This window comes from Apostichopus japonicus, chromosome 12, assembly GCF_037975245.1.
Source record: "Apostichopus japonicus isolate 1M-3 chromosome 12, ASM3797524v1, whole genome shotgun sequence".
In the NCBI taxonomy this organism is placed as follows: domain Eukaryota; kingdom Metazoa; phylum Echinodermata; class Holothuroidea; order Aspidochirotida; family Stichopodidae; genus Apostichopus; species Apostichopus japonicus.
This window is the reverse complement of record NC_092572.1, coordinates 17,893,481-17,914,346: the sequence shown is the minus strand read 5'-3', so window position 1 is coordinate 17,914,346 and position 20,866 is coordinate 17,893,481. Positions and strand designations below refer to the sequence as shown.

General features: G+C 38.6%; 2 protein-coding genes and 1 long non-coding RNA gene across 5 annotated transcripts in view; 1 reads left to right on the top strand and 2 right to left on the bottom strand.

Moving 5' to 3' along the window:
* LOC139976768 (uncharacterized) overlaps nucleotides 1-20,866 on the bottom strand; it is a 267,039-nt gene that overhangs the window by 217,733 nt on the left and 28,440 nt on the right. The window lies entirely within an intron of this gene.
* On the bottom strand, nucleotides 80-10,876 carry LOC139978071 (histone H4 transcription factor-like). 2 transcript variants are annotated; one of them, XM_071988035.1, is made up of 11 exons: nucleotides 10,720-10,876; nucleotides 9,489-9,689; nucleotides 8,344-8,567; nucleotides 7,656-7,749; nucleotides 6,136-6,288; nucleotides 4,924-5,001; nucleotides 3,494-3,614; nucleotides 2,749-2,887; nucleotides 1,828-1,952; nucleotides 777-1,093; nucleotides 80-743 (listed from the first exon to the last, which is right to left on the bottom strand). In XM_071988035.1, exons 2-11 carry the CDS (start codon nucleotides 9,679-9,681, stop codon nucleotides 391-393), a joined length of 1,797 nt encoding a protein of 598 aa, XP_071844136.1. In that variant the 5' UTR covers nucleotides 9,682-9,689; nucleotides 10,720-10,876; the 3' UTR covers nucleotides 80-390. The 2 variants fall into 2 exon arrangements, with proteins under 2 accessions (XP_071844136.1, XP_071844135.1); XM_071988034.1 differs by having other exon boundaries at nucleotides 80-1,093.
* Nucleotides 11,026-20,281, top strand: LOC139978070 (uncharacterized). 2 transcript variants are annotated; one of them, XM_071988033.1, is made up of 5 exons: nucleotides 11,026-11,162; nucleotides 11,881-12,006; nucleotides 12,501-12,745; nucleotides 13,882-14,101; nucleotides 15,479-20,281. In XM_071988033.1, the coding sequence occupies exons 2-5, from the start codon at nucleotides 11,955-11,957 to the stop codon at nucleotides 18,154-18,156; spliced, it is 3,195 nt and encodes a 1,064-aa protein (XP_071844134.1). In that variant the 5' UTR covers nucleotides 11,026-11,162; nucleotides 11,881-11,954; the 3' UTR covers nucleotides 18,157-20,281. The 2 variants fall into 2 exon arrangements, with proteins under 2 accessions (XP_071844134.1, XP_071844133.1); XM_071988032.1 differs by having other exon boundaries at nucleotides 11,030-11,177.

The window sequence follows — 20,866 nt, the reverse complement described above, 5'->3', positions numbered from 1 at the left end:
AGATCAAATAATCAATAAAAATATGAATATAAATTAATTTGAGATATTCTATGAATTTGTTTTCCCTTAAGCTGGAATGCCCAATTCCAGCAAAAATGCTTATAATAACTCATATTTCTACGGAATGAAACCTCCATCAGCTACAGGTTACATGACACTTTCCAATGTTCACTGAGAAACCATTTCTAACTTCCATCCCCCTACCTCACATGCTCTCATGATCCTTAACCCTCCTGTACCCCAAGGTAATCCCTCATTTCACCACTGGTACCTCTCCATCTCTGCATCGTGTAATCTCACTTACTCATCTACAGGGTGAATAACAGTTTCCTCTGCTCCTTAAGAGTGACCAACCTCAGTCCCTCTCTTGCACCCGATAGTAGTTCCTCATCACTGGTACCTCTCAATCTCTGCATCGTGTAATCTCACTTGATACATCCCTCCATCATCTACAGGGTGCATTACAGTCTCCTCTGCTCCGAGAGTAACTACTCCATCTGCTATCATGTCATCGAAGCCTTCTAATCTGTCTCCACCACCCTCCTCCTCCTGATACTGTACCATTCTGCCTCCCTCACCCTCCTGATACCAGCCCATTCTGCCTTCCTCACGGCCCTCCTCATACCCTTCCAGCCTGCCTCCTGCACCCTCCTGGTACTCTTCCAGTCTCCCTCCTCCACCACCGCCCTCTTCATACCCTTCCAGCCTGCCTCCACCACCCTCCTGGTACTCTACCAGCCTGCCTCCATCACCCTCCTGGTACTCTACCAGCCTGCCTCCTCCACCCCTACCCTCCTCATACCCTTCCAGCCTGCCTCCTCCACCCTCCTCATACCCTTCCAGCCTGCCTCCTCCACCATCCTCATACCCTTCCATTCTGCCTCTCTCCTCCTCTTGGTACTCTGCCAGTGCCATGCTCTCCTGCACCATCTCCATCTGCTCCTGAAGTACCTCGGTCAGCTGCTTGTCCACCTGTAACTCTTCAACGGCGACCTCGTCCTGTTTTTTATCATTCAGAAAGTGTTCTGTGATCTCGAGGCTTTCGTAACGCACGGTCTGTAGTCGATAGAGTCCGTCTTCATGTTCCTTGTATCTACGATGAAAGGAAGTGTCATGAACTTTAGGACAATCTTATAATACAGGTTGGGTGTTATATATGATCTGGAAATCTCTTTTAAGCTTTCTAATATCAGCAACTACTTATCAATACCAATTTTACTAGCTTCAATCATCTTTTTCTATACTTCCTACTTTCAATATATAATTAGGAATTTATGATACCTCATTATCGAAATGTGAGTACAACTTTCCTTTTGAGGAGGTGAGGATGGGGGGGGGGGCTGGGTGAGGGCAAGGATGGGCAGGGAGACAGTGGTGGGCAGCTTTGCATTTTCCAAACAAATGAAGAAACTGTTAAGTCAAAGACACACAGGCTTTGCATACAAAAGACAAGGACAATCTCCCTGTGCAAAGAATGACATCAATTTCTGTTCAATACATAATTCACATGTATATATCTCAGCATATGTAACACGTTTGAAATAAAACCTTCCAGTCAGTTACACCTTTCGAATAATTTGGTGCAATTAACAATTTCAAACTTATTTCCTTTCAAAAGTTTTAGTAATTTCTGTGAATTGCTAGTCACGGTGAAGGAATGGAGTGAGCCAGTCATTCCCTGCCGAGCCTCCTTGCCAACCACCCTCCCTCTTCCCCACCCCCCACACATCCCCCTCTTCCCTCAAAGTATATAGGCATCATAGGAAACTGCCTAAAATATTGTACGCTTGGCAGAGAATATAAAAAGTTGTCGTTATTTCATGTTACCTGAATCGACTGAATCCTGACGGCCACTTGAATTTATGTTTCCTCTTGAGATGATGGGTGAGCTTACCGCCCTGGGTGAAACGTTGCTGGCAAATGTGACAGCAGTATTTCTTGGGATCCAAATTCTGCCCACGGAGGAGAAAAAAAACAGACAACATGAATTCATGCTAGCTCATCAGACTGGGTGATTTCATGATTCATACTTTACAAGTGGACTGGAAGTGGCATCGTACATCAAGACAAATAAGTAAGATCACATTTATTCCCTCGGTGTCACAAGGCTTCAATATTTACATAATTCTTTCTACATCATGCAAAAAATAGATAATTTCAGAGTCTCTTGTTACCTTGGTGATGTAAAAGTATGTTATGAAATTGAACCAAATAACTCGCTGAATGTGGTAGGAAATTTGAGGGTAACCCTCCCTCGGTCATTCTGGTCTCACAAAAGACCTATGGAATTGCGTTTCAAAGATTTAGCATTATCGGAAGGGGAGGCACATAAGCTCCTTTAGGCCTTGGGAGTTTCATGATCTCAGTTTTACATGAGTAAGGTCTGTCACGAGATCTCTCACAGAAGTTACGAGATTCAGAAAAAGTTTCCTCATTTGCATGACAATACTTTACTTTCTTCCACAAGCCAATAGCAAACATTACTGGTTTCTAAAACAAGTGTCAGGCTTTAATGACACAGGAAGAATATGAAACCAAAACAAGATGAAAGATTGAGATAATTTGTAATTCATTATTAATGATCCACTAAATTGAACATAATGTGCAATTATAACAAGGTCTTGAAAAGTTGATTGTTATCTTTAACGTTCTTCAACCTTGTGGCTTGATGTATTCCATGGAACGTTCGCATATTTGAATATTCTTTAAATGTTATTCGGGGGTTAGAGAGCCCCTCGAACCCCTCACCAGATGTTCCTTCTGGTAATGTCTCCTCAACGAGGTAGTGGTCTTAGCTTTGTACTTGCAATCAAAGAAGTCGCAACAGAGGTTGTGATTTTGACTGTGGGTCTGGATGTGTCTCAGGAGATCGTACTTCGTCCTGCACCTGATGAAAGAAGACCAAAGAAAACGAAAATAGTTTGATGAAGTTGCTCCCTGGTTGCAAACTACCGTCAATTTGATAATAACAGACAACATCTGCATTTTATTTCCCCCCCCCCCCAACAAAAAAACAATTCCACCTCTGGGTTTATTGAAAGCAATGTCAAAAATAGTCATCAGTTCTAACTTTAGTACAAGTAAATCTTGCAAAGAAAATTGACAAGAGCACTATTACTTAATACAGTAGTCACAACAGAACATGGTGTTAGATATAATTGATGAGAAATACCAGCAAGGATTCTTCTTAAACCACAAAATTCCAAACTGCAATTTGTATAAATCTGGAAATCCTGATAAATTAATTGGTAGTCTTTCAAAGTGTTAGATGCAGAAGGAATCTGAGGAGGTGGGCACCCACCCAGAAGCGGGTCGGTAAAGGGTGCAGTGATTCAATGTTACCAGTTTGGTGAGGTTAAGATAGATTTGGTTAAGATGACTGGAGACAGATAAGAGAGGTGTGAAGTTCATCATTGCATATATCACCACATTCTGACAAAGTTCTCTCAACTGTCCCCTACCCCCACCCCATACTAAGGGTTGATTGACTCACCCTAAACCGCAGAAGTCACATGGGAACGGCCTGTCCTCGGAGTGCCTGCTGTTGATGTGGTTACGAAGGTTGGATGGCGAATGGCAGGTCATATCACAGAGGGGACACTTATAATGGTTGACTGTGAAAGAGCAAATTTCAGGGAAGGAAGTAATTGCTTGGTGTAAACATCGATGAACAAACTCTCCTTTTGACTATTGTGCATCCAACAATTTAAAAACAGAAAAATAAGCGATGGTTGAGAAAGTTGTACTTTTCTTGTGTCTTTCAATCTTTAGAAACAGAATGACAAGTGTGTTACTTGTTTTTTCTGAATATTACATGAGTAATCAACAAAGGGTTATTGAACGAGTCCAGAAATCACGAAGAAAGTTTTGAAAAAATTCAGATTATTTCAATTTCTTCAAACTCCTGTTTGGTAATAAACAATGAATAAGGTGCATAAATATCCATTATAAAGTAACACTTTTGTAAAAGTTGATATTTATAACATGTTATATTAATAATATGTAACATAAACTTAAACAATCTTGGTTACCAAAGGCAGAATCATTGTTACAAAGAATAATATTTTATAGAAAACAGTAAACCATGGATTATCACTAATCCTGGATTATCACAAATCCCGGATTATCCAATTTATCTATTATCGAAGCATTCATTACTGTATAAAGCCGGCCACACACTGCCAGGTTCCTCATCATCATCATGAGGTACTGACACTTCAGTTTAATTAAATTATTATTTGCATTGTATCATGTACTACAGACTATCTGGATAGAGAGAAATGTTAGCTAAAATGATTCAAAGAAAAAAAGGACATCTGCAAAATCCTGCTACACCAAGACTGAATCTATACATACATTTTGAGCCCTTCTTATAACACGTCTTCTTTAATCCATTTATATGTTTGATTTCCGTTACAGACCAAAACTTCTAATGTTATATATGGGTCAATCCATGCCAAATCAACAGATTTTTGGGTCGAATCCACATCGATCCTCTCAGAATCGCCTGAAATTGATATGGTGTCTTGCCACATGTCTCAAAGGATGATTTTGGGTAAACAAACTTTTTCAAACTTTTTTTTGGTTGCTGGGATACGGCCACGCGTAGCAACCAAATCCAGGTTGCATTTTAAGAGCCCTAAATTTTCCTTCTAGTTTGGAGGCATCTTTTGCATATTAAAACAAGAGACAGATTATCTCCGCAGACAAGCAGTTATTTATTGTGTAGAATGCAGAATACAACAATATTGTGTCCTTTAGAACCAAGCCTGGCAGCAGTTCCACTACAGTCCTATCAGGATCCCAATGTTGACAAACACTTTTATACACAAACAGTTGTTTCTTTCCAGGTTATAAATATCAGATTAAAGCTGTATATATGTACTTTGACATGATGCTATGAGGGGGAATATATATACTTACCATGCACCCTCACATGGTCTCGTAGAAGTCTCTGGTTTGCAAATATCTTAGAACAATGAGAACACTGGAAGTTTTGATCTGTACAAGAAATCAAACATATAAATAAAATAAGCAAGGCATGTTATGAATAGGACTCAAAATAAAATCTTACTTGTGATGTTGGTGTTGGGCTACAGGTAATAATTTTATGTTCAAATTTTTGGTTTATGTTTTGAATGTTCTAAACTCTGTCTCATGTAGAACACTATGGTTTCTGTGTGCAAACACTGCTATGCTGCATTGCACAGTTTGTATAGCAATCTGCCCACTTTGCATCTATTTTAGCATGCGATACCAGATATATTATTCCCTGGGAGGAGGGGACATGAACCGTTACAAAGTTTTATGGATACTGTGTACAAACACTGCTACATGCATCAATGCACAGTTTGTATAGCAATCTGCACATTTTGCATCTATTTTACCATGCGATACCGGATATATTATTCCCTGGGGGGAGGGGACATGAACTTTATAAAGTATTATGGTTACTGTGTGCAAACACTGCTATGCTGCATTGCACAGTTTGTATAGCAATCTGCCCACTTTGCATCTATTTTAGCATGTGATACCAGATAAATTATTCCCTAGGCTAGGGAGACTGATGTATGTGGCTGGCAGTGGCCGGGGATATTTTATGTACAAACACTATATTTATATATAAATCACAAACCTATGGCAAAGTGGAAACAAAATTTATAGAAAATCGTCACCACTTTTGAGCTGATCATTTTTTTTTTTAAATTGGGCAAAAGAGAAGGCCATGGTGACTATCCATGTTGAGAAATTTGGCTTAGCTTTCTTATGGAGTGTTTTGAAGTCTTATTTCAACATGTATACTTGGGCAACAGGCAATATGTACAGTGTCTCTATATGGGGTATGTGGTCCACCTAGGTTGGATAAGGTATATGGACACAGAGAAGTAGCAACCACATTCGTACCACCTTAAGACAATTTTTTTTTGGGGGGGGGGGGTGGGGTTGGTTTGAGGTTATTTTTAAATTTTTAAATGTCAGTTTCCGTTAACCCATAATTCATATCACTTTTATACGTTAGTCAAGTGTCATTTGAACTTTTCAGGACGACTTGCGACAAACATGAAAACAAATCTAGCCTTACCATTATAAAAGAAAAGACCTATTTGAGAAAAAAAAATTGTGGAACAATCTTACCGTCTAAAGGAACTTGCTTCTCAAGGTGGTCGAGGAATTTGGTGCTATTTGAGAACATATTCCCACAGTTGTGACAGGCAAACTTTTTCTCTTGTGTGTGAGCAATCAGATGATCCCTGAGCCGATATTTGTTCCAGCACATAATGTTACAACCTACAGAAATAGAAGTATGGAATGCCAATTGTGACAACAACAAAAAACCCAGCAAAAAAAATCATATTTTCATGTATTTTAAGGCAGTTGCAAGCAATTTGTATTGAACTTTTCCTTACTTCAAAAATAAATAAATGAAAAAAACACTGAAACTTTTAGTTTTGTGTACAAAATATACCATACATCTTTGCATAGCATTTTACTATTTGCATGACCACAAAACATTATTTCTTAAATAGCTATGACTCTTGAACGGTAACTAATATTGACGAGCTATATAAAAGGGTGGCTAGAGGTAGAATTGTAATCTTGATGTGTCACAGTCCATGAACGCGAAAAAAAAACCCGGACTGCTAGTAATGTTTTTTTAGTTATTCAGCTTAAGTCTAGAAATGTCTAGAAAACACCTTAACAGATTAACAGTTGATGATGTCGTCTCCTTAGTGCAGGCTTAATTGTTAAATATTAATTCATTTGCTTTATAAATTCTACTAATTCAAAAACAAAACATATTAGCAAATGGTGCACCCCTGAATGACATTCAAGTTCCACAACATTTTTTTTTTCTTTGAATAAGTTTTTGAACATATTATTTGAGGCAATAACATCATCTTCTGTCTTCCTTCTGTGTCTTTTATTACATCTGAGGAAATGACCTAGCCTAGCGGTGTGTTTGTTAAAGGGTGTGAAGACTCGGGCAAAAAGAAACGTCTAATGCCGGTAATCTGACCTAGTTTCGAATGAGGTGTAACAGAAGTGTTAGACACCACCCATCGATCCCAGAAAATACACACACACAGCTTGCTACCACCGGTAATTAGACACTAGTGTACAGTCAGTACATACAGCTGCGGTCAATACCCACAGCACAGTGTACAAACAATACAGCGATGGACATCTCAGGTCCAGCTAAAGATAACAAGGTATCACGTTTCATTACTGTCTGCCTTTTTTTTGTACGTCACTTGCAAGCAACGGAAAGTTAACTTTTTCAGATGGCCGCACGCTGTTTGGGGCGAGTCTTCAATGCCTTTAAAGTTGCAGTAGTCCAGCCACTTACAGAGCTTCAGATGTTTACAGGGTCATTTCTCAAATAACAAATTCAACTTGGAATGATAGCAATCCTTTTCATTCCAAAATATTTCAAAACTTTAATTTTGTGCCTAAAAGTCACTACAAAATGAAGCTAGTTAGTTTTTAAGTTGGTCCAAGCCTGATGTGAAATTGTAGAAAACTGGATGATTATGAAACATCACCATCATCGGTGGGGCATAATATGTCCCACCTAACCACTCTGGTTCCGGCACCCCTTGGTAAGGTACGTGGAATGTGGTAACGATTTGTAGCCATCTGCTTCAGGTTCTTACCTTCCCACCGACACACAACCGTTGTCTTGCCGTCAAGAAAATCGTAGTGCTCCTCATTATGGACGAAGAAGGCTTCAATGTTATCCGTAGTGAACTATCAGGTTAAAGAGACAAAATGGACATTGAGTTAATATGAATGGAAAGGAGTAATGATTAAATTTGTACCTATTTATTATTACCATGTTATTTCAGTATAACATATTATATTCCACACTTAAGTTACATGTTTGACTACTGCAGTATAATTCCTGATTCTTCAAATAAGCATCAGTTGTAAGTTGCTGTCCAAGCTTTTAATAATTGAGTAATTTCTCAAGCCTAGGGGGTAATCTAGACCACATGGGGGTAATCTAGACCACAGGGGGTAATCTAGACCACAGGGGGTAAAGTGTGGCCCTTGCTTACTAGCAGAGGCCAACAAATATATGAGAGAGCTGCATCACTGGACTCCCAGCCAAAATAAACAGTTTCCACAATTCCTATGTGTATGAGTATACAGCTGTAATCAAAATACAAATTGCCCCTTTTGTTGGTTTAATTTAAAAAAAAGTTGATGGCCAGTCAAACAATGTATCCTCCTTGATGTTAACAGAACAAAAATGAATAAAACTCTAAATTGTTTTCTTAAGACAAAATGAAATATATATAATATACCACATTTGATATCCTTGAACAAGAAGAATTGTACCTGACAAGAGGCCCATCGACATTCAAATGGATTCGGTAACTCCTGCAGAAAGTTGCTATTTGGTATGTCTACCTGGCAATCGGGAAAGGAACTGGCTAATGTCACAAGAGACTTTCCACGACCTTTGATCTTTGTATGGAACGCATGGTAGAACAGATGTCGAATCAGGAGGATAGGGTCGGAGGTCAAATAGTAGCAATTTCTCCAGAGACAGCAAATCTTATCTAAAATAAACAATATTTAGATAAAAATTCCGATGAATGCGCCTTAACGACAAAGGCAAGACTACTCATGCTACAGTATATAGTAAAAAGAATTGGCATTTTAATGATCAATAAAAACAAAAATATACCAAGATTGTTTTAGTTGCTACTCATGTATATACAATTCCATAGGGTCAATCATTGTAATGTTGTTTCTCCATCTAAAATACCCAGTTTTTGTAGAACCTTCAAAACAAACAACTTTGATAATTATAGTATATTTGTAAATGTTTTAAGTATCCAAGGCCAGTAGTGAAAGTTCATGTCAAAGTTCACTATCTGACACATTCCAGTAGAGGTCAGAGGTCAGTAATCTGACTCATCAGACCACTGTGGTCTTGTGTGTGTGTACTGTACTGTATTCTGTGTGTACTGTACTCTGTGTGTGTGTACTGTGTACTCTTCATATGTCTTCAGTCCCTAATTATAAGCTCTCGTCCAATACAGTCAATATATTACTTGCTAATCTACCTTTTGGAGTTCTCTCATAATTTGTGTTATACCCATGCTGTTACATTTAGAATTAAGATATATATTACTAAGATATTACAATATCACCACATTTTTCTCATTCATAGTCAAGCCAAGTTCTGTAAGTAACGGAAACCTAGGATATCACAACAGGACACATGTTCATGGAGGAAACAGACGTTAACTAATACATTGACTACATTGTGGCAAGATTGAAAGACCAATCTTTTTTGTAAAATTTTATTTTCATTTTACTTTTGTTTTCTTTCTTTTTTTTGGTAATGGAACAACTATTCATGTGACATGCCACGTTAAGCACAAACATTTGCTGATCGGCAAATCCTAGGCCTTGGCCTCGTACTCTGAATCAGCCTAGAGCCGTTTCAACTCCTATGGACTAGCTACACTTACCGTTTGGTTCTAATGTATGTTTCTTATAGTTATCTGCTGTGACTCCCTCGGGCAAGAAATCTACAAAGTGCTCCTTGACGTGTCTCATAAAGAAAGGCATACTGGAAGCTGAATGATCACAATCACCCCATTCGCAAGATAACTGGAACTTTAACTTAGCTAAGTTGACACAAGGCCTCTTAGCTTTAGCCATCGTTTGACCTAGAGAGCGACGAGATAGAACAAAAGCAGTTATTAAGCATTTCAGCAACTGACCATGGTCATGTTCATACCTCATGGTTACTATATTACAGTATAATGTTCAAACTAGGGATTAACACAGTTACAATAGGCAAAGTTTGACAAACCCTAGCTACAAAGGTGCGTAAAGGTCTATAGTCTACTCACTATGTGAGGCTAACATAAAGACACTATCCTGCAGTCACTCTATAAAACTGAAATAAAGGCAGTGAAGTTTATATCATTCCTTAACATAAAACAGATCCTAACATAAAACAGATTATTGTCGCTAGCAAATTACAGATTGAAAGACAAAACTAAATATTTCTTTTTAAATCTCTCTGAATCCCCCTGTGCCAGCTATGTTCCACCCACCCCCCCCCCCCCCTCCCGCACCCCATTAGGTATGGGCACCTCTGTATGTATGTCACAACTGAGTAAATGAATATTGACAGTTAGTTGTCCACAAAACTGAATTCACAAACAGTCCTACCATAGCAGTAGTTACCAATTTGACAAATTGAAAATAAACATCACCAAAAAGCACAATTCCATGAAACATCACTATAATTTGGAAATATTTTTTTGTAGTTCTGGAATCTAAGTTTTCTTAAATTTTCTGATATTCTCAATGGCATGACAGCATGTGAGATATTTGACTGTGTAGCTAACTATCATCATGATGATGATCACATCACACTTTACTTGAACAGTTTGATGTACTGAGTACCAATATTAAGGTACCAGTGATAAGCAAAGTAGTGTACATGTATGATGTAGGCCTAGGCCTTACACTACAGTTACAATATAATAATATACACCCATTGCAGGCATAAAGGTGCGTAGCCTTTTGACTGTTCCAATATAATAATGGGATGAAGAACATGTTTATTTGGAACATGAAATACTGTGTCAGTTTTATTGACAATGGAAAGTAGGCGTGAGGGACATACACTCTGCTATGCTTAGCTAGCCTAGGTCTAAGTATAGGCTAGGCTATTTCTTCCTTTACCCCTGGTTTTCGTGTTACTGAAACTTTGTTATCCTTCTTTCCACATCGTTTTTGTATGACTAGTACTACGACAAGGCCGCTTTAGTCTACCCTTATTCGTCCGAACAGTTGGTCTGCTTGCTTGGTAGTTATGTGGCTGCAGTAATGTTAATACAGTATGTGGCTACTGGCTGTATACACGTCGACTCAGTAAAACTTCTAGTATCAACATTGCGGCAATGTTATATAACCACAGGAACTGTGCTCTGGATCGCGGGAAACAAATTTCGTATTCAAACGATGAAGAGGGCGCTACAGCAGAAATCAAACTTCGACAATTTAGGGGAAAACCCGTTCAAGAAAATCGGCTGACTGAGCCTATCAACGTAGTAATTACTAATTACTAGTCATGGAAAAGAATGGCTTTCTCAAATCAAGCGGGTGCCTTGAATAGACATTTTGAGGTCAGTACAAGGAAAGTATGTTCTTGGCTGCATTGTTACACTGACTAAGGCGTCGGCCTATGAAGGCTAGTCTTAGTCATTGTAAGCTGTGTATAAACTTAGGCTAAGTGTCATTCACTCACTGTCATACTGTCAAGTTTATTTAGAATCCGAGTCAATTTCAAAGGATTGTCTTTTATTGGAGCTAAAACATAAAATTTACAAACAAAGAACATAAAAAAAAACGAAAAATTACAATTACAAACAGAAGTATGAATAAGCAGTCGCCTATAAAGTGTGGACGCGTCTTGATAATATTTCTGTTCAGTTTCTCCAAGAAAATCGTTTTATTATAGCTGCCCCTCTTACATATATTTTTAATTTATCAATATCTACAGGTGTTGTTCCAACTCGTACTAAAGAAGCTAAAGTTACCCCAATTTTCAAAAGAAGGTTCTATCTTCGCATCTCTCTATCATTGTATTGGTGGTTCTTTGTCATATTTGCAACATTTATTCCGACAACCAAATTTGCTGTTCCGACAACCGAAAAGTAAGACCGGGTTGATCAAAGGACACGACAAAATAGTTGATAAACATTTCCCAGAGTTATTTGACAGAATAGAAAGTTCTTTGAATTAGTAAGCTGCAAAGTGAATGGATCTTGGATACTAATTTACCATTGCATTTTTCTCCGTTCATTTTGCCCTATACTTACCATATATCCATTTGAATTACAGATGGAGATGAACACATCAAGGACCCCCTTCCTTAACCTAATCATTGTTCCTGTTGTTTGGTTGCTCCAGTTCCCATGGTAACTAAGACTGTCACCATGGATTTTGAAGATGATATAGAAGATCTCTGTAAGTATTTCTCAGTTCCATGATGTCAATACCAAAAGCAAACTATTGGTTTGTGATCAAGACACAGAACGTCACCGAAGAAGTTCCATATCCTGCCCGCCCCACCACCCCCACCCCCACCCCATAAGTAAACTGGGTCGTGCTTTTTGTTCTAGACATAGAGACATAAACTACAAAATTGGAATTGTGTATGTTATTACTATGGTAACTGGTTGAGAATCCTCCTTCCCTACAACTTGTGGTTCGTCCTAATTTTTTCCATTCGTTGCATCTATCTTGAAGTTGTGTTCAATGAAAATACTGTCAGCATTGTTAGCTAGATCACTTCAAATTATTAATGAAACTTTACAAGGTGTTTTATAAAATTTTCTTAGTTTTTTGTTTATGATGGCAGTATTTACAATATTCTTTCATTTTTTGTGGATCTGTTTGAGTGTAACTTTTCTATCAACTCTCTTTAGTTTTGTTGTTGTTGTTGTTTCTTCACTACATAGGGTGTGAGGACTGCCAGCACAACCACGGCCTGGATTGTCCTAAACTAGGCCCAGCGATCCGAGTGGAAGATAGAAAGGTGCAAACAAAGGCTGTTGCAACCCTGCCGGACAATCTGAGCATTCAAATGATAGGTGGCAGCAGACAGGTGATAGCATCACAACCTATTGCTAGAAGGACCCAGTTTGGACCATTGGAAGCCAAAATCGTACACGAAGAATCTGTGAACGTAGCAGTAAAGTACAAGGTAGCGTACAGACTCTGATTTTACATGTTGTGTAGATTTTACAGTTTGTATGTGAAATACCACATATATCTCATTCTTTGTTTATATTTTAATACATGGTAAAGGAAGTAATTTCTGGAATTATGCCATGTTAAAATGTTTGATTTTTAGGTACAGTAATTCAAGAGAGCACACCATAACGTGGTCTCAGTCAACCGAATGTAAAGTCCCTCACATTTACTAAAGTATTTTCAGATTCATAGAAGTTTATTTCAGTCACTTTTGAAATAAACAACATAATAATACACAGAACATTATCATTTTGAGGAAAAAGAGATTGATGAGTGCCCCACATGAAGCTTGGAGTAGCTTATAAACACAAATATACCTTAACAAAATACAAATACAGCTAAATATGAGACAATGAGATGAGAGAGAGAGAGTGAAATACACAAAGAAAGGGGTCACAGCTGTTTAAGATGAAAAAGGCTATAAACAATTTAACCAAGAAAATATTAGTCACAGCTGTTTGATAATAAGATGATGTTTAAAGGGCACTTTTAAAAGTATTTGAGAGACATATAATAACTTTATCAGGGAAGTGAATTCCAAAGTTAAGGTCCTTGGGAAACGGACACTGTGTACGGATAACATACGATTGCGTGTCATTATGTACATTAAAGAAACTATAAAACATGGAGAGAAGAGTAGCTTGTGACCAGTTGTAAATATAAACATCTGACCAGTGATGTTACCACTGGTCTGTCCAGTGATTACCACAATTAATATGTGACATTTAGTAGTTAGACAGTTTACCCTATGGGTTTGATGTTATAACCTCCTTTTCTGTGAAATCATAAAAAGTCAGTTGTGGTGAAATTTACTCACAAATTTATAACAGACAAATAGAAATGTGATTAAACAAACTACAACCACCTTGATTGGCATTACTCATCAGTGAAATGTCTTCTTGCTATGTTGGTAATTTGAATATATTCATTGACAGTCATTGGTTAAAAATGGGGTTGGGTAGGGTGCAGGGGGGGGGGGCAATGTATTGCCAACTCAGACAGAAATTAAAGTTATGGGACTGAACAATAACCGTCATCAATATTTTATGAAAGCTCGTTTCAACAAAGATCTTTCTTCATCTTCAGATTTTTGGCCAGCAGATAGTTCAACATTGTTTGGATTTGACCAATGAAAATGACTGTAATTGGATGTCCCTGGTAACAATGTCATCAGATCCAAAGCAACAGAACTTGGTCAGTTTCCAACATCAAGCTCAAATCTTTTTCTTGGCAATGAGAGATATTCAAGCAGGGGAGACCCTCTTTGCGTGGTATTCACCCAAATATGAGGCTAAACTCCTTCAAGGTTTGTATCAATTTTCAGATTGCTATTGTACCATGTCATTGGGTATATAGTCAAATCCACTGCATCCAATTGTGTGTCGGAATTCTTCACAACCGCAAATTTTTTATACTGGGTTGTGCACAGCTGCGTTAGAGTCCTTGAAAATAGATTTGAGTTCTGCAACACTAGATTTTGAAATGGAAATTCCTTACTTCAACTTCATATATGTACTTTAATTTAAGATAAAGGTTTAAATATAAATATTAATAAAGTCAGTAAATTTTTTGGGAAAATTTCTTGAAATGTTTTAATCAATTGCATTCATGATTTTAAATATTTTGAAGTGGCATTTTGCCTTTCTTTAGCTCAGCAGAGTTGACTGGGATTTATTCCTTTGGGGTAGATGACAGAATGATTTCAGCTTTAATTTTGCGAGCAAGTTGTGAAATTTGTGAGTGTTGTAGAACAATATTAGTTATAATAATAATAAAAATAAATGATACAGTGGGTTTATATAGTGCAAATCAGAAACAACAAGTAAGCGCTTAACAAAACAAGTCAATCGCAATCAAAAGAAATGAGTTAAAAAGTAAAGAAAAGAGTTTTGTGTTTCACAAAATGTGGTATGCACTTTTGATTTTTAAGCTATACAAATCAAGAATTATTCCTTGATGATTTCATCTCAGTAAATCTGAGTAAAATTTGGATAAATATTTGTCCATTTTGGCAAAACATGATCTGTTACCCCACTTTCACATTGACCCTTTTGGCCCCCTGGGGAGTAATAACAATAGAATCTAGAAACTTCAAACAAGACTGATAAATTGATTTGATTACTGGGTATGTATTACACATGTTGGATTGGTCCCTAGTCAATGCAACACATGCAGACATAGGCAAACAATAATGGAAACACATTGGGAGACCAAATCTGGGTTTCCCATCTCTGCTAAAGATTTATATTTAAATATTCATCATTAAAGTAAATGCTCCATACTTTGGGTGGCTGAACTGAATAGTTAAACAGACATTGATACAGGCAGGTAGTTAGGAATTCTTAGTAGGGTGGCATGCACAATTTATGGAGGTACACAAGACATATGTCCTGTAACTTGTGAGTATTTTGTTCATGAGGTGGTGGCACAAATGGAAAGAGGGGGGGGGGGGGCTGGGTGCTGTGAAACAGTTTTCAAGGTGGTGGGGGGGGGGTAAAGAGGGGTGAGCTTGGCCCCCAGTGTCCCAACCTGGCTATGGGCCTGCATTGAGCGAAAGTAGACAGAACATAAACTCCTGTTCTTTGATTTATATCACCAACCATTACATTGGATTTGTACAAATCGATGCTTACCACTATAATTGACAATAGTTTTTTATTCACGTTTCATTCTCTTTGAGCAGATGCAAAGAAGGGCTGTAGTAGTCAAAGTGACACAAGAAGAAGAAATGTTGAAGAGGCAGTCCAAGGAAATGAGAACTTGAGTCCATCTCAAATCTTATCGCCAAAGGTTAAATCAAAGAAGTCTGTCCTCAGTTCCAGCGATGAAAATCGTGATGTCGACATTAAAGACATGTCTGGAAACAGCCCAATATGTAGCATAGAGTCTTTGGCAGCTAAAGATGATCTTAGTGATGAAGGAGGATCCGACCAAGAAGAGACAGCAGATGTCGTGAGCGAGGATGATTCGGAAGACTTCAGAGTACGAGATGCTCCAGTGGTGGCCTCCCAAATCGCATCAAGAAATCGACCGAGAAGTCACCACACGAATAAAGAGCAGAACGTTGTTGGTAACAGTGATCAAGCAAACTGTGAAAAGGGTGAAAATCGAGATAGCAAAATTCTGACGAAAATGAACATCGAGAGTGGATCACCGAAGAATGTGAGTGACAAACAAGAGAGAGGTTCCGAGAAGTCAAAGTTTGCCTACTCCTGCCCTTTTTGCCCGAGAAAATATCCTACCACAGAAAATCTCACCAACCACATGAACATCGAGCATAGAAATCATGTAGTTAACCGCTACAAGTGTTGCAAATGTGCCAAGAATTTCGAGGACTTCATCCGCCTTCAGACCCACGAGCTGGGCCACGAGAGTCTGCTAACTTCCGTCTGTCACGTCTGTGGTGTCAGGGTTCTCAAGACCGTGGCCGATTCACACCTGCAGAAGAGGCACCCACAAAGTACCGAATACTCGTGTCTAGATTGTCAAGAGAAGTTTGTTACGTTACAGAAGTTCGCTCTTCATGTTAGAGATCACAAGGAGAAAGAGCTTGTTGACATACAACAGATGAGAGAGGATTTGAGTTTGGAGAAAGTGTCTTCCAAGAAGAAGAAGAATAAGAAGGAGAAGAAAGGAAGAATAAATAGTAAGAAATCAAAGGAAGTAGTAAAAAGTGTCAACAATCACAAATTTGAAGAGAGATGCGTTTTCACAGATGGTGAGAAGACGCCAACCTCTTCCTCGTCATGCATGTCAGCTGCCTCCTCCTCTTGCTGCAATGTATCCCTTAACTCGAGAGAACAAAGTGCATCAGAAACCAAAAAGAGCCTCCAGGAGAAGAGGACAAAATTACACACAGAGAGGACAGAAAGAAGAGGAACACGAAATGATGAAAAGACTCTAGCCGAAGACAGGAGCTCAGATCTTACAATCCAAATGGGGGCAAAAGTGCATGACACAAGGCAATCAAGGAAAAGGGGAAGGTTAAAAATGTGTTCTCTGAGTGGTAGGGAAGATTGGGATGACTTACAGCCAACTCAGGAAGAGGCAGAGGAATCAGGGAGGATGGAAAACCACGATTCGTTATCCGATGATATCGAAGGAAGTGACTCTCCGGCTGGCCATCGGATGAGAATACAAAGTGAAGGGATCGACAAAGATTCCGAATGTCCAAACTCTGGCAAACGCATCAAACGCAGAAAGATCAAAAGAAAAGTCAAGAAGGAAACAGACGGGCCTCTCTCATTCTATTGTCCACTTTGCAACAAAGTTTTCCACTCTTTGGCGAGCTTGACCAATCACAACGTGAAGCACAAACAACGTAAACATAGATGCCAGCACTGCAATTATTCTTGCATCACTATGTCAACTCTTGATGAGCACATATTAAACACCCATAAAGATGTGACCTTGGGAATACCGGAGCAGTTTAAATATTCCTGTGAGACGGAGGGATGTGATAAGGTCTTCCTATCGTTAGGTCGTCTCACCAAACACTTACAGTATCATCTCCCCGTAGGACAGAGGAGACAAAGGACATCTCTAGAACAAGACAGAGATGATACTGTGCGAATGGAAATGATCAGAGGACAGGCATCTCCTCTAAAGGACCAATCGCAGGCAAGCATTCACTGCCCAGTGTGCAAGAGAGAATTTGACGAGGTCAAAGTTCGAAACGTGCATCTCTGCACCCACTTCAGGAGTATTCCGTGCGAGGGAAACAAGGATGTTTTAGTCGAAGTGCCATCCCGGGGCGCAAAGGCTCTGACCTGTACGAAGTGCAATCAAGAGTATTCAAGTACAAATTACTTGGTCCGGCATTACCAGCAGCACCACGGGATCAGAGTACAGCTATGCTGCTTTTGTTTTGATCCCATGGAATCCAATGCTAGATTGAAACAGCACATGATGGATCACATCAGTCATGATAAAACAACTCCTGTGGATCCCAACGTGAGCGGAATGCTCGCCAACTTTCACACTTGTGAACTATGCTTCGCTGTATTCCCCAACAAGTCAACACTACAGCGCCACACCACAAGTCACATCAAAGCGAAGGATTTCATCTGCGAGATATGTGGGAAGGCTTTCGGTAGGAAAGACACCTTGGAGGATCACGTGGAACGCCACGTGCAGGATAAAACATTTCAGTGTCAGATTTGTGGTAAATATTTAAAAGCAGCGAGATCTTTAGTCTTGCACCTTGCTACCCACACAAATGAACGGAACTTCCAATGTAAGTTCTGCTTGAGAGGATTTAAACAGATGGGTAACCTTAACAAACATCTCCTAATATGTGGCTTAAAAGAATCTGCGAGAACATTCAAATCAGTTAAGCAAAGACAAGCATTCATCGTTTGATGGTACCGAAATTTGGTGATAATCTGTCTTCCTCAGTTTCAGTCAATAAGAATTCTTGTGAACACAAAGGCCACAAAGTTGAGCATAACATGCAAATAGATATCTCCCAAAATGGACAAAACAGGAGTTCCTGTTTTGAAACTTTGTGGACATTATTAGGAAATGTAGAGCAGATTTGATTACTCTTTAGTCCTTTTCATTGTGTACAAAATATGGTAAAGTTTTAAAATAGCACCAAACCCCCTCCTCAAAAAGCTCACTTGCTTGAAGTGTCCTCTTCCCCCCCCCCCCTCCTCCCCCAATATAATGCAACCCACAAAAGAAAGTTCATTTTGTTGAAGTGTCACTTCAAACTTTTCTAGAAAAAAAAATGACTTGGTAAAGTTTGGTGTTTCCCTTTAATTATTGCTTTATGAGACAGTGTTCAAGTTGCAGAAATTTTTGATTGAAACTGAGAGATGACCTAGTTACTAGTGTATCAAACATCCCATTTGCTGACCTTTGAACTCTCCTGGTGGTTTTACCGAGAGTTTGTTAGTTCTTAAGGCATTTTCAAGCTCTCCAGATTTTCCACGCCAATCTCTGGGCAAAAGTTGATTTCTAAATTGCAAGCAGAATGGGCTGAGCATGTATTTTTGCCTCGGGTGTTAGGAACCTGGCAAAAATTTCACTTCTGGTTGTGGGGGAAATAGTTGTACAAATATGTATGTCATTGCAGAGGCGACAGGTTAAAAACAATCATCTCCATATTATTTGGATGGACAATGATAAATCTCCATATTTATGTGACAGACATTTTGGCAGGGCTGCCCATTTGGTAAAAAATTCTCTGGGGTTAAAATTCTGATTGTGAGTCACACATGAAAGTGAGGTTGTGGTAAAAGTCGGGTAAATTTGCGAGAAATTTTAGAGGTCTATTGTTAAACTTTTTCAGTGCCATAATAGAACTGAATCAAGAAAATATTTGACTTTGTGATTCCAGTTGAGTACTTGATATCTCTTAAATGAAGGCATCTCTGGAAAGCAGTGCTTCTGCACTGAGCAGGACTACCCTCACTAAAGATGGCAATAAAAAAAAACAAATCAGTGTTCTAAGAAGTCACACAGTCAGTCGTTCAACCAGATTGCTTAGCAAATTTATTGAAAACTGTCAGCATTTTGGGGGTCAAACATTTTGCATCACAAAGTTAAGACCATTTCAATTTAATAGTTTTGTAAAGGCCCCTGGAAAAATCAGAGTGAATGGAATCATGAAGGGAATTAAGCTAAAACTTAAGTTTTTCACTTTGAAAGGGTTTGTATCTATAACAAGTCTGATATATTCTATACACGGTAAAGGACAACACATTTCTTCAATGTCTTGTATATTAAAGGAAGCCATCACTTGAGATCGTGCTATTATCAAACTCACTGTGCAATACCATTGCTGTATTCCAAACAGTAACCATATTTTCATGAAACATATACATATGTATATATTTATATATATATTTATAATGGAAAAACTGTTAAACAACTATTCTGCATTTAGAGAAAGGCTGGATCTCGAGTGAGATACAATAATTAAATTAGGTGAGTGATTGGAAGTAAAACAGCCAATGTTTGGTTTTTGCAGAGCTTTCCAGCAAAACTAGCATTTCTTCAGTGCATGATCACAAAAAGTATACACAGTATATATGTAAGGAACTAAAATAAATACAAGAAAACAGATTTCATTTATACAACGGTTTATTTCTGTTCTGGTCAGCAGAAGGAAAATGTAACAGATAGAACTAACAGGATCAAAATTGAATTGTTGCATGTGCAGATCAGACAAGAAATTCAGCTGAAAGGAGCTGCTTGCATTCACCAAGAGTGTACTGAACCTACCCAGTGTTAACTCCACACGAGTCTGTAATGGATCAAGCCTAACACACTTTACTAACTTTACCACCTGGTCAATATTAACGAGTGTGTTACCAAATGAAGTTGATTTTGTCTATGTCAGTATTAATCACATGTGAACAAATCAATAAGGAAAACTTCAGACTTGACAGAGCTGTTATTCTTGACTTGACCGGTCGAGATGATTAACTAAAGTTTTGTAGGATTCTAAGTATCGAAAAGCATAAAGAAATGTACAAAAGTCAACTCCGGATAATGCTTTAATATTATAATAATCCAGAATGCTATGGGCCTGTGCTAGGTCCAGATAGTCTCATCAATAACTCCCATCCCCCTGAAAGCCCTCCCCTCTAAGTGTCCAACCAACCCCTCCCCCCCCCCCCATTCCAAGCACCATCCTCATCCAAGAAATATCCTCACCCTCCAGAAATCATCATCCTCTTCTAACCAGACTTCTCGATGAGGAATATTAATATTGAACGACAAAATAGTTTTTCTTCACAGCAGCTTGTGTTCTGTTACTGACAGTAAATATCACAAAGACAGGATGATTTGAAATGATTAATTAAGGACCATTCAAAATTGGAGACTCCAGATACCAGAGGAGGTGGGTAAAGCCAACCCTTCAAGCAGTTAAGGTTTCAGGTCCGAAGGTGATAAGTATTGGCTCCAATACAAGCTACAAAGTACTAAAAATTTAGAAAATTAGCATTTCCTGGGAGTCAATAAGAATTCTTGTGAACACAAAGTTGAGCATAACATGCAAATAGATATCTCCCAAAATGGACAAAACAGGAGTTCCTGTTTTGAAACTTTGTGGACATTA

Bases quoted from the DNA above. Each gene is read 5' to 3' on its own strand.
- LOC139978071 (XM_071988034.1), bottom strand. From the start codon at position 9,681: ATGGCTAAAGCTAAGAGGCCTTGTGTCAACTTAGCTAAGTTAAAGTTC. The intron at 5,002-6,135 runs GTAAGATTGTTC...TTTCTTGTACAG, and splicing joins GAAGCAAGTTCCTTTAGACG to ATCAAAACTTCCAGTGTTCT. The intron at 3,615-4,923 runs GTAAGTATATAT...GCTCTTTCACAG, and splicing joins AGACCATGTGAGGGTGCATG to TCAACCATTATAAGTGTCCC.
- LOC139978070 (XM_071988033.1), top strand. From the start codon at position 11,955: ATGGTAACTAAGACTGTCACCATGGATTTTGAAGATGATATAGAAGAT. The intron at 12,007-12,500 runs GTAAGTATTTCT...TTCACTACATAG, and splicing joins AGATGATATAGAAGATCTCT to GGTGTGAGGACTGCCAGCAC. The intron at 12,746-13,881 runs GTAGCGTACAGA...CTTCATCTTCAG, and splicing joins ACGTAGCAGTAAAGTACAAG to ATTTTTGGCCAGCAGATAGT.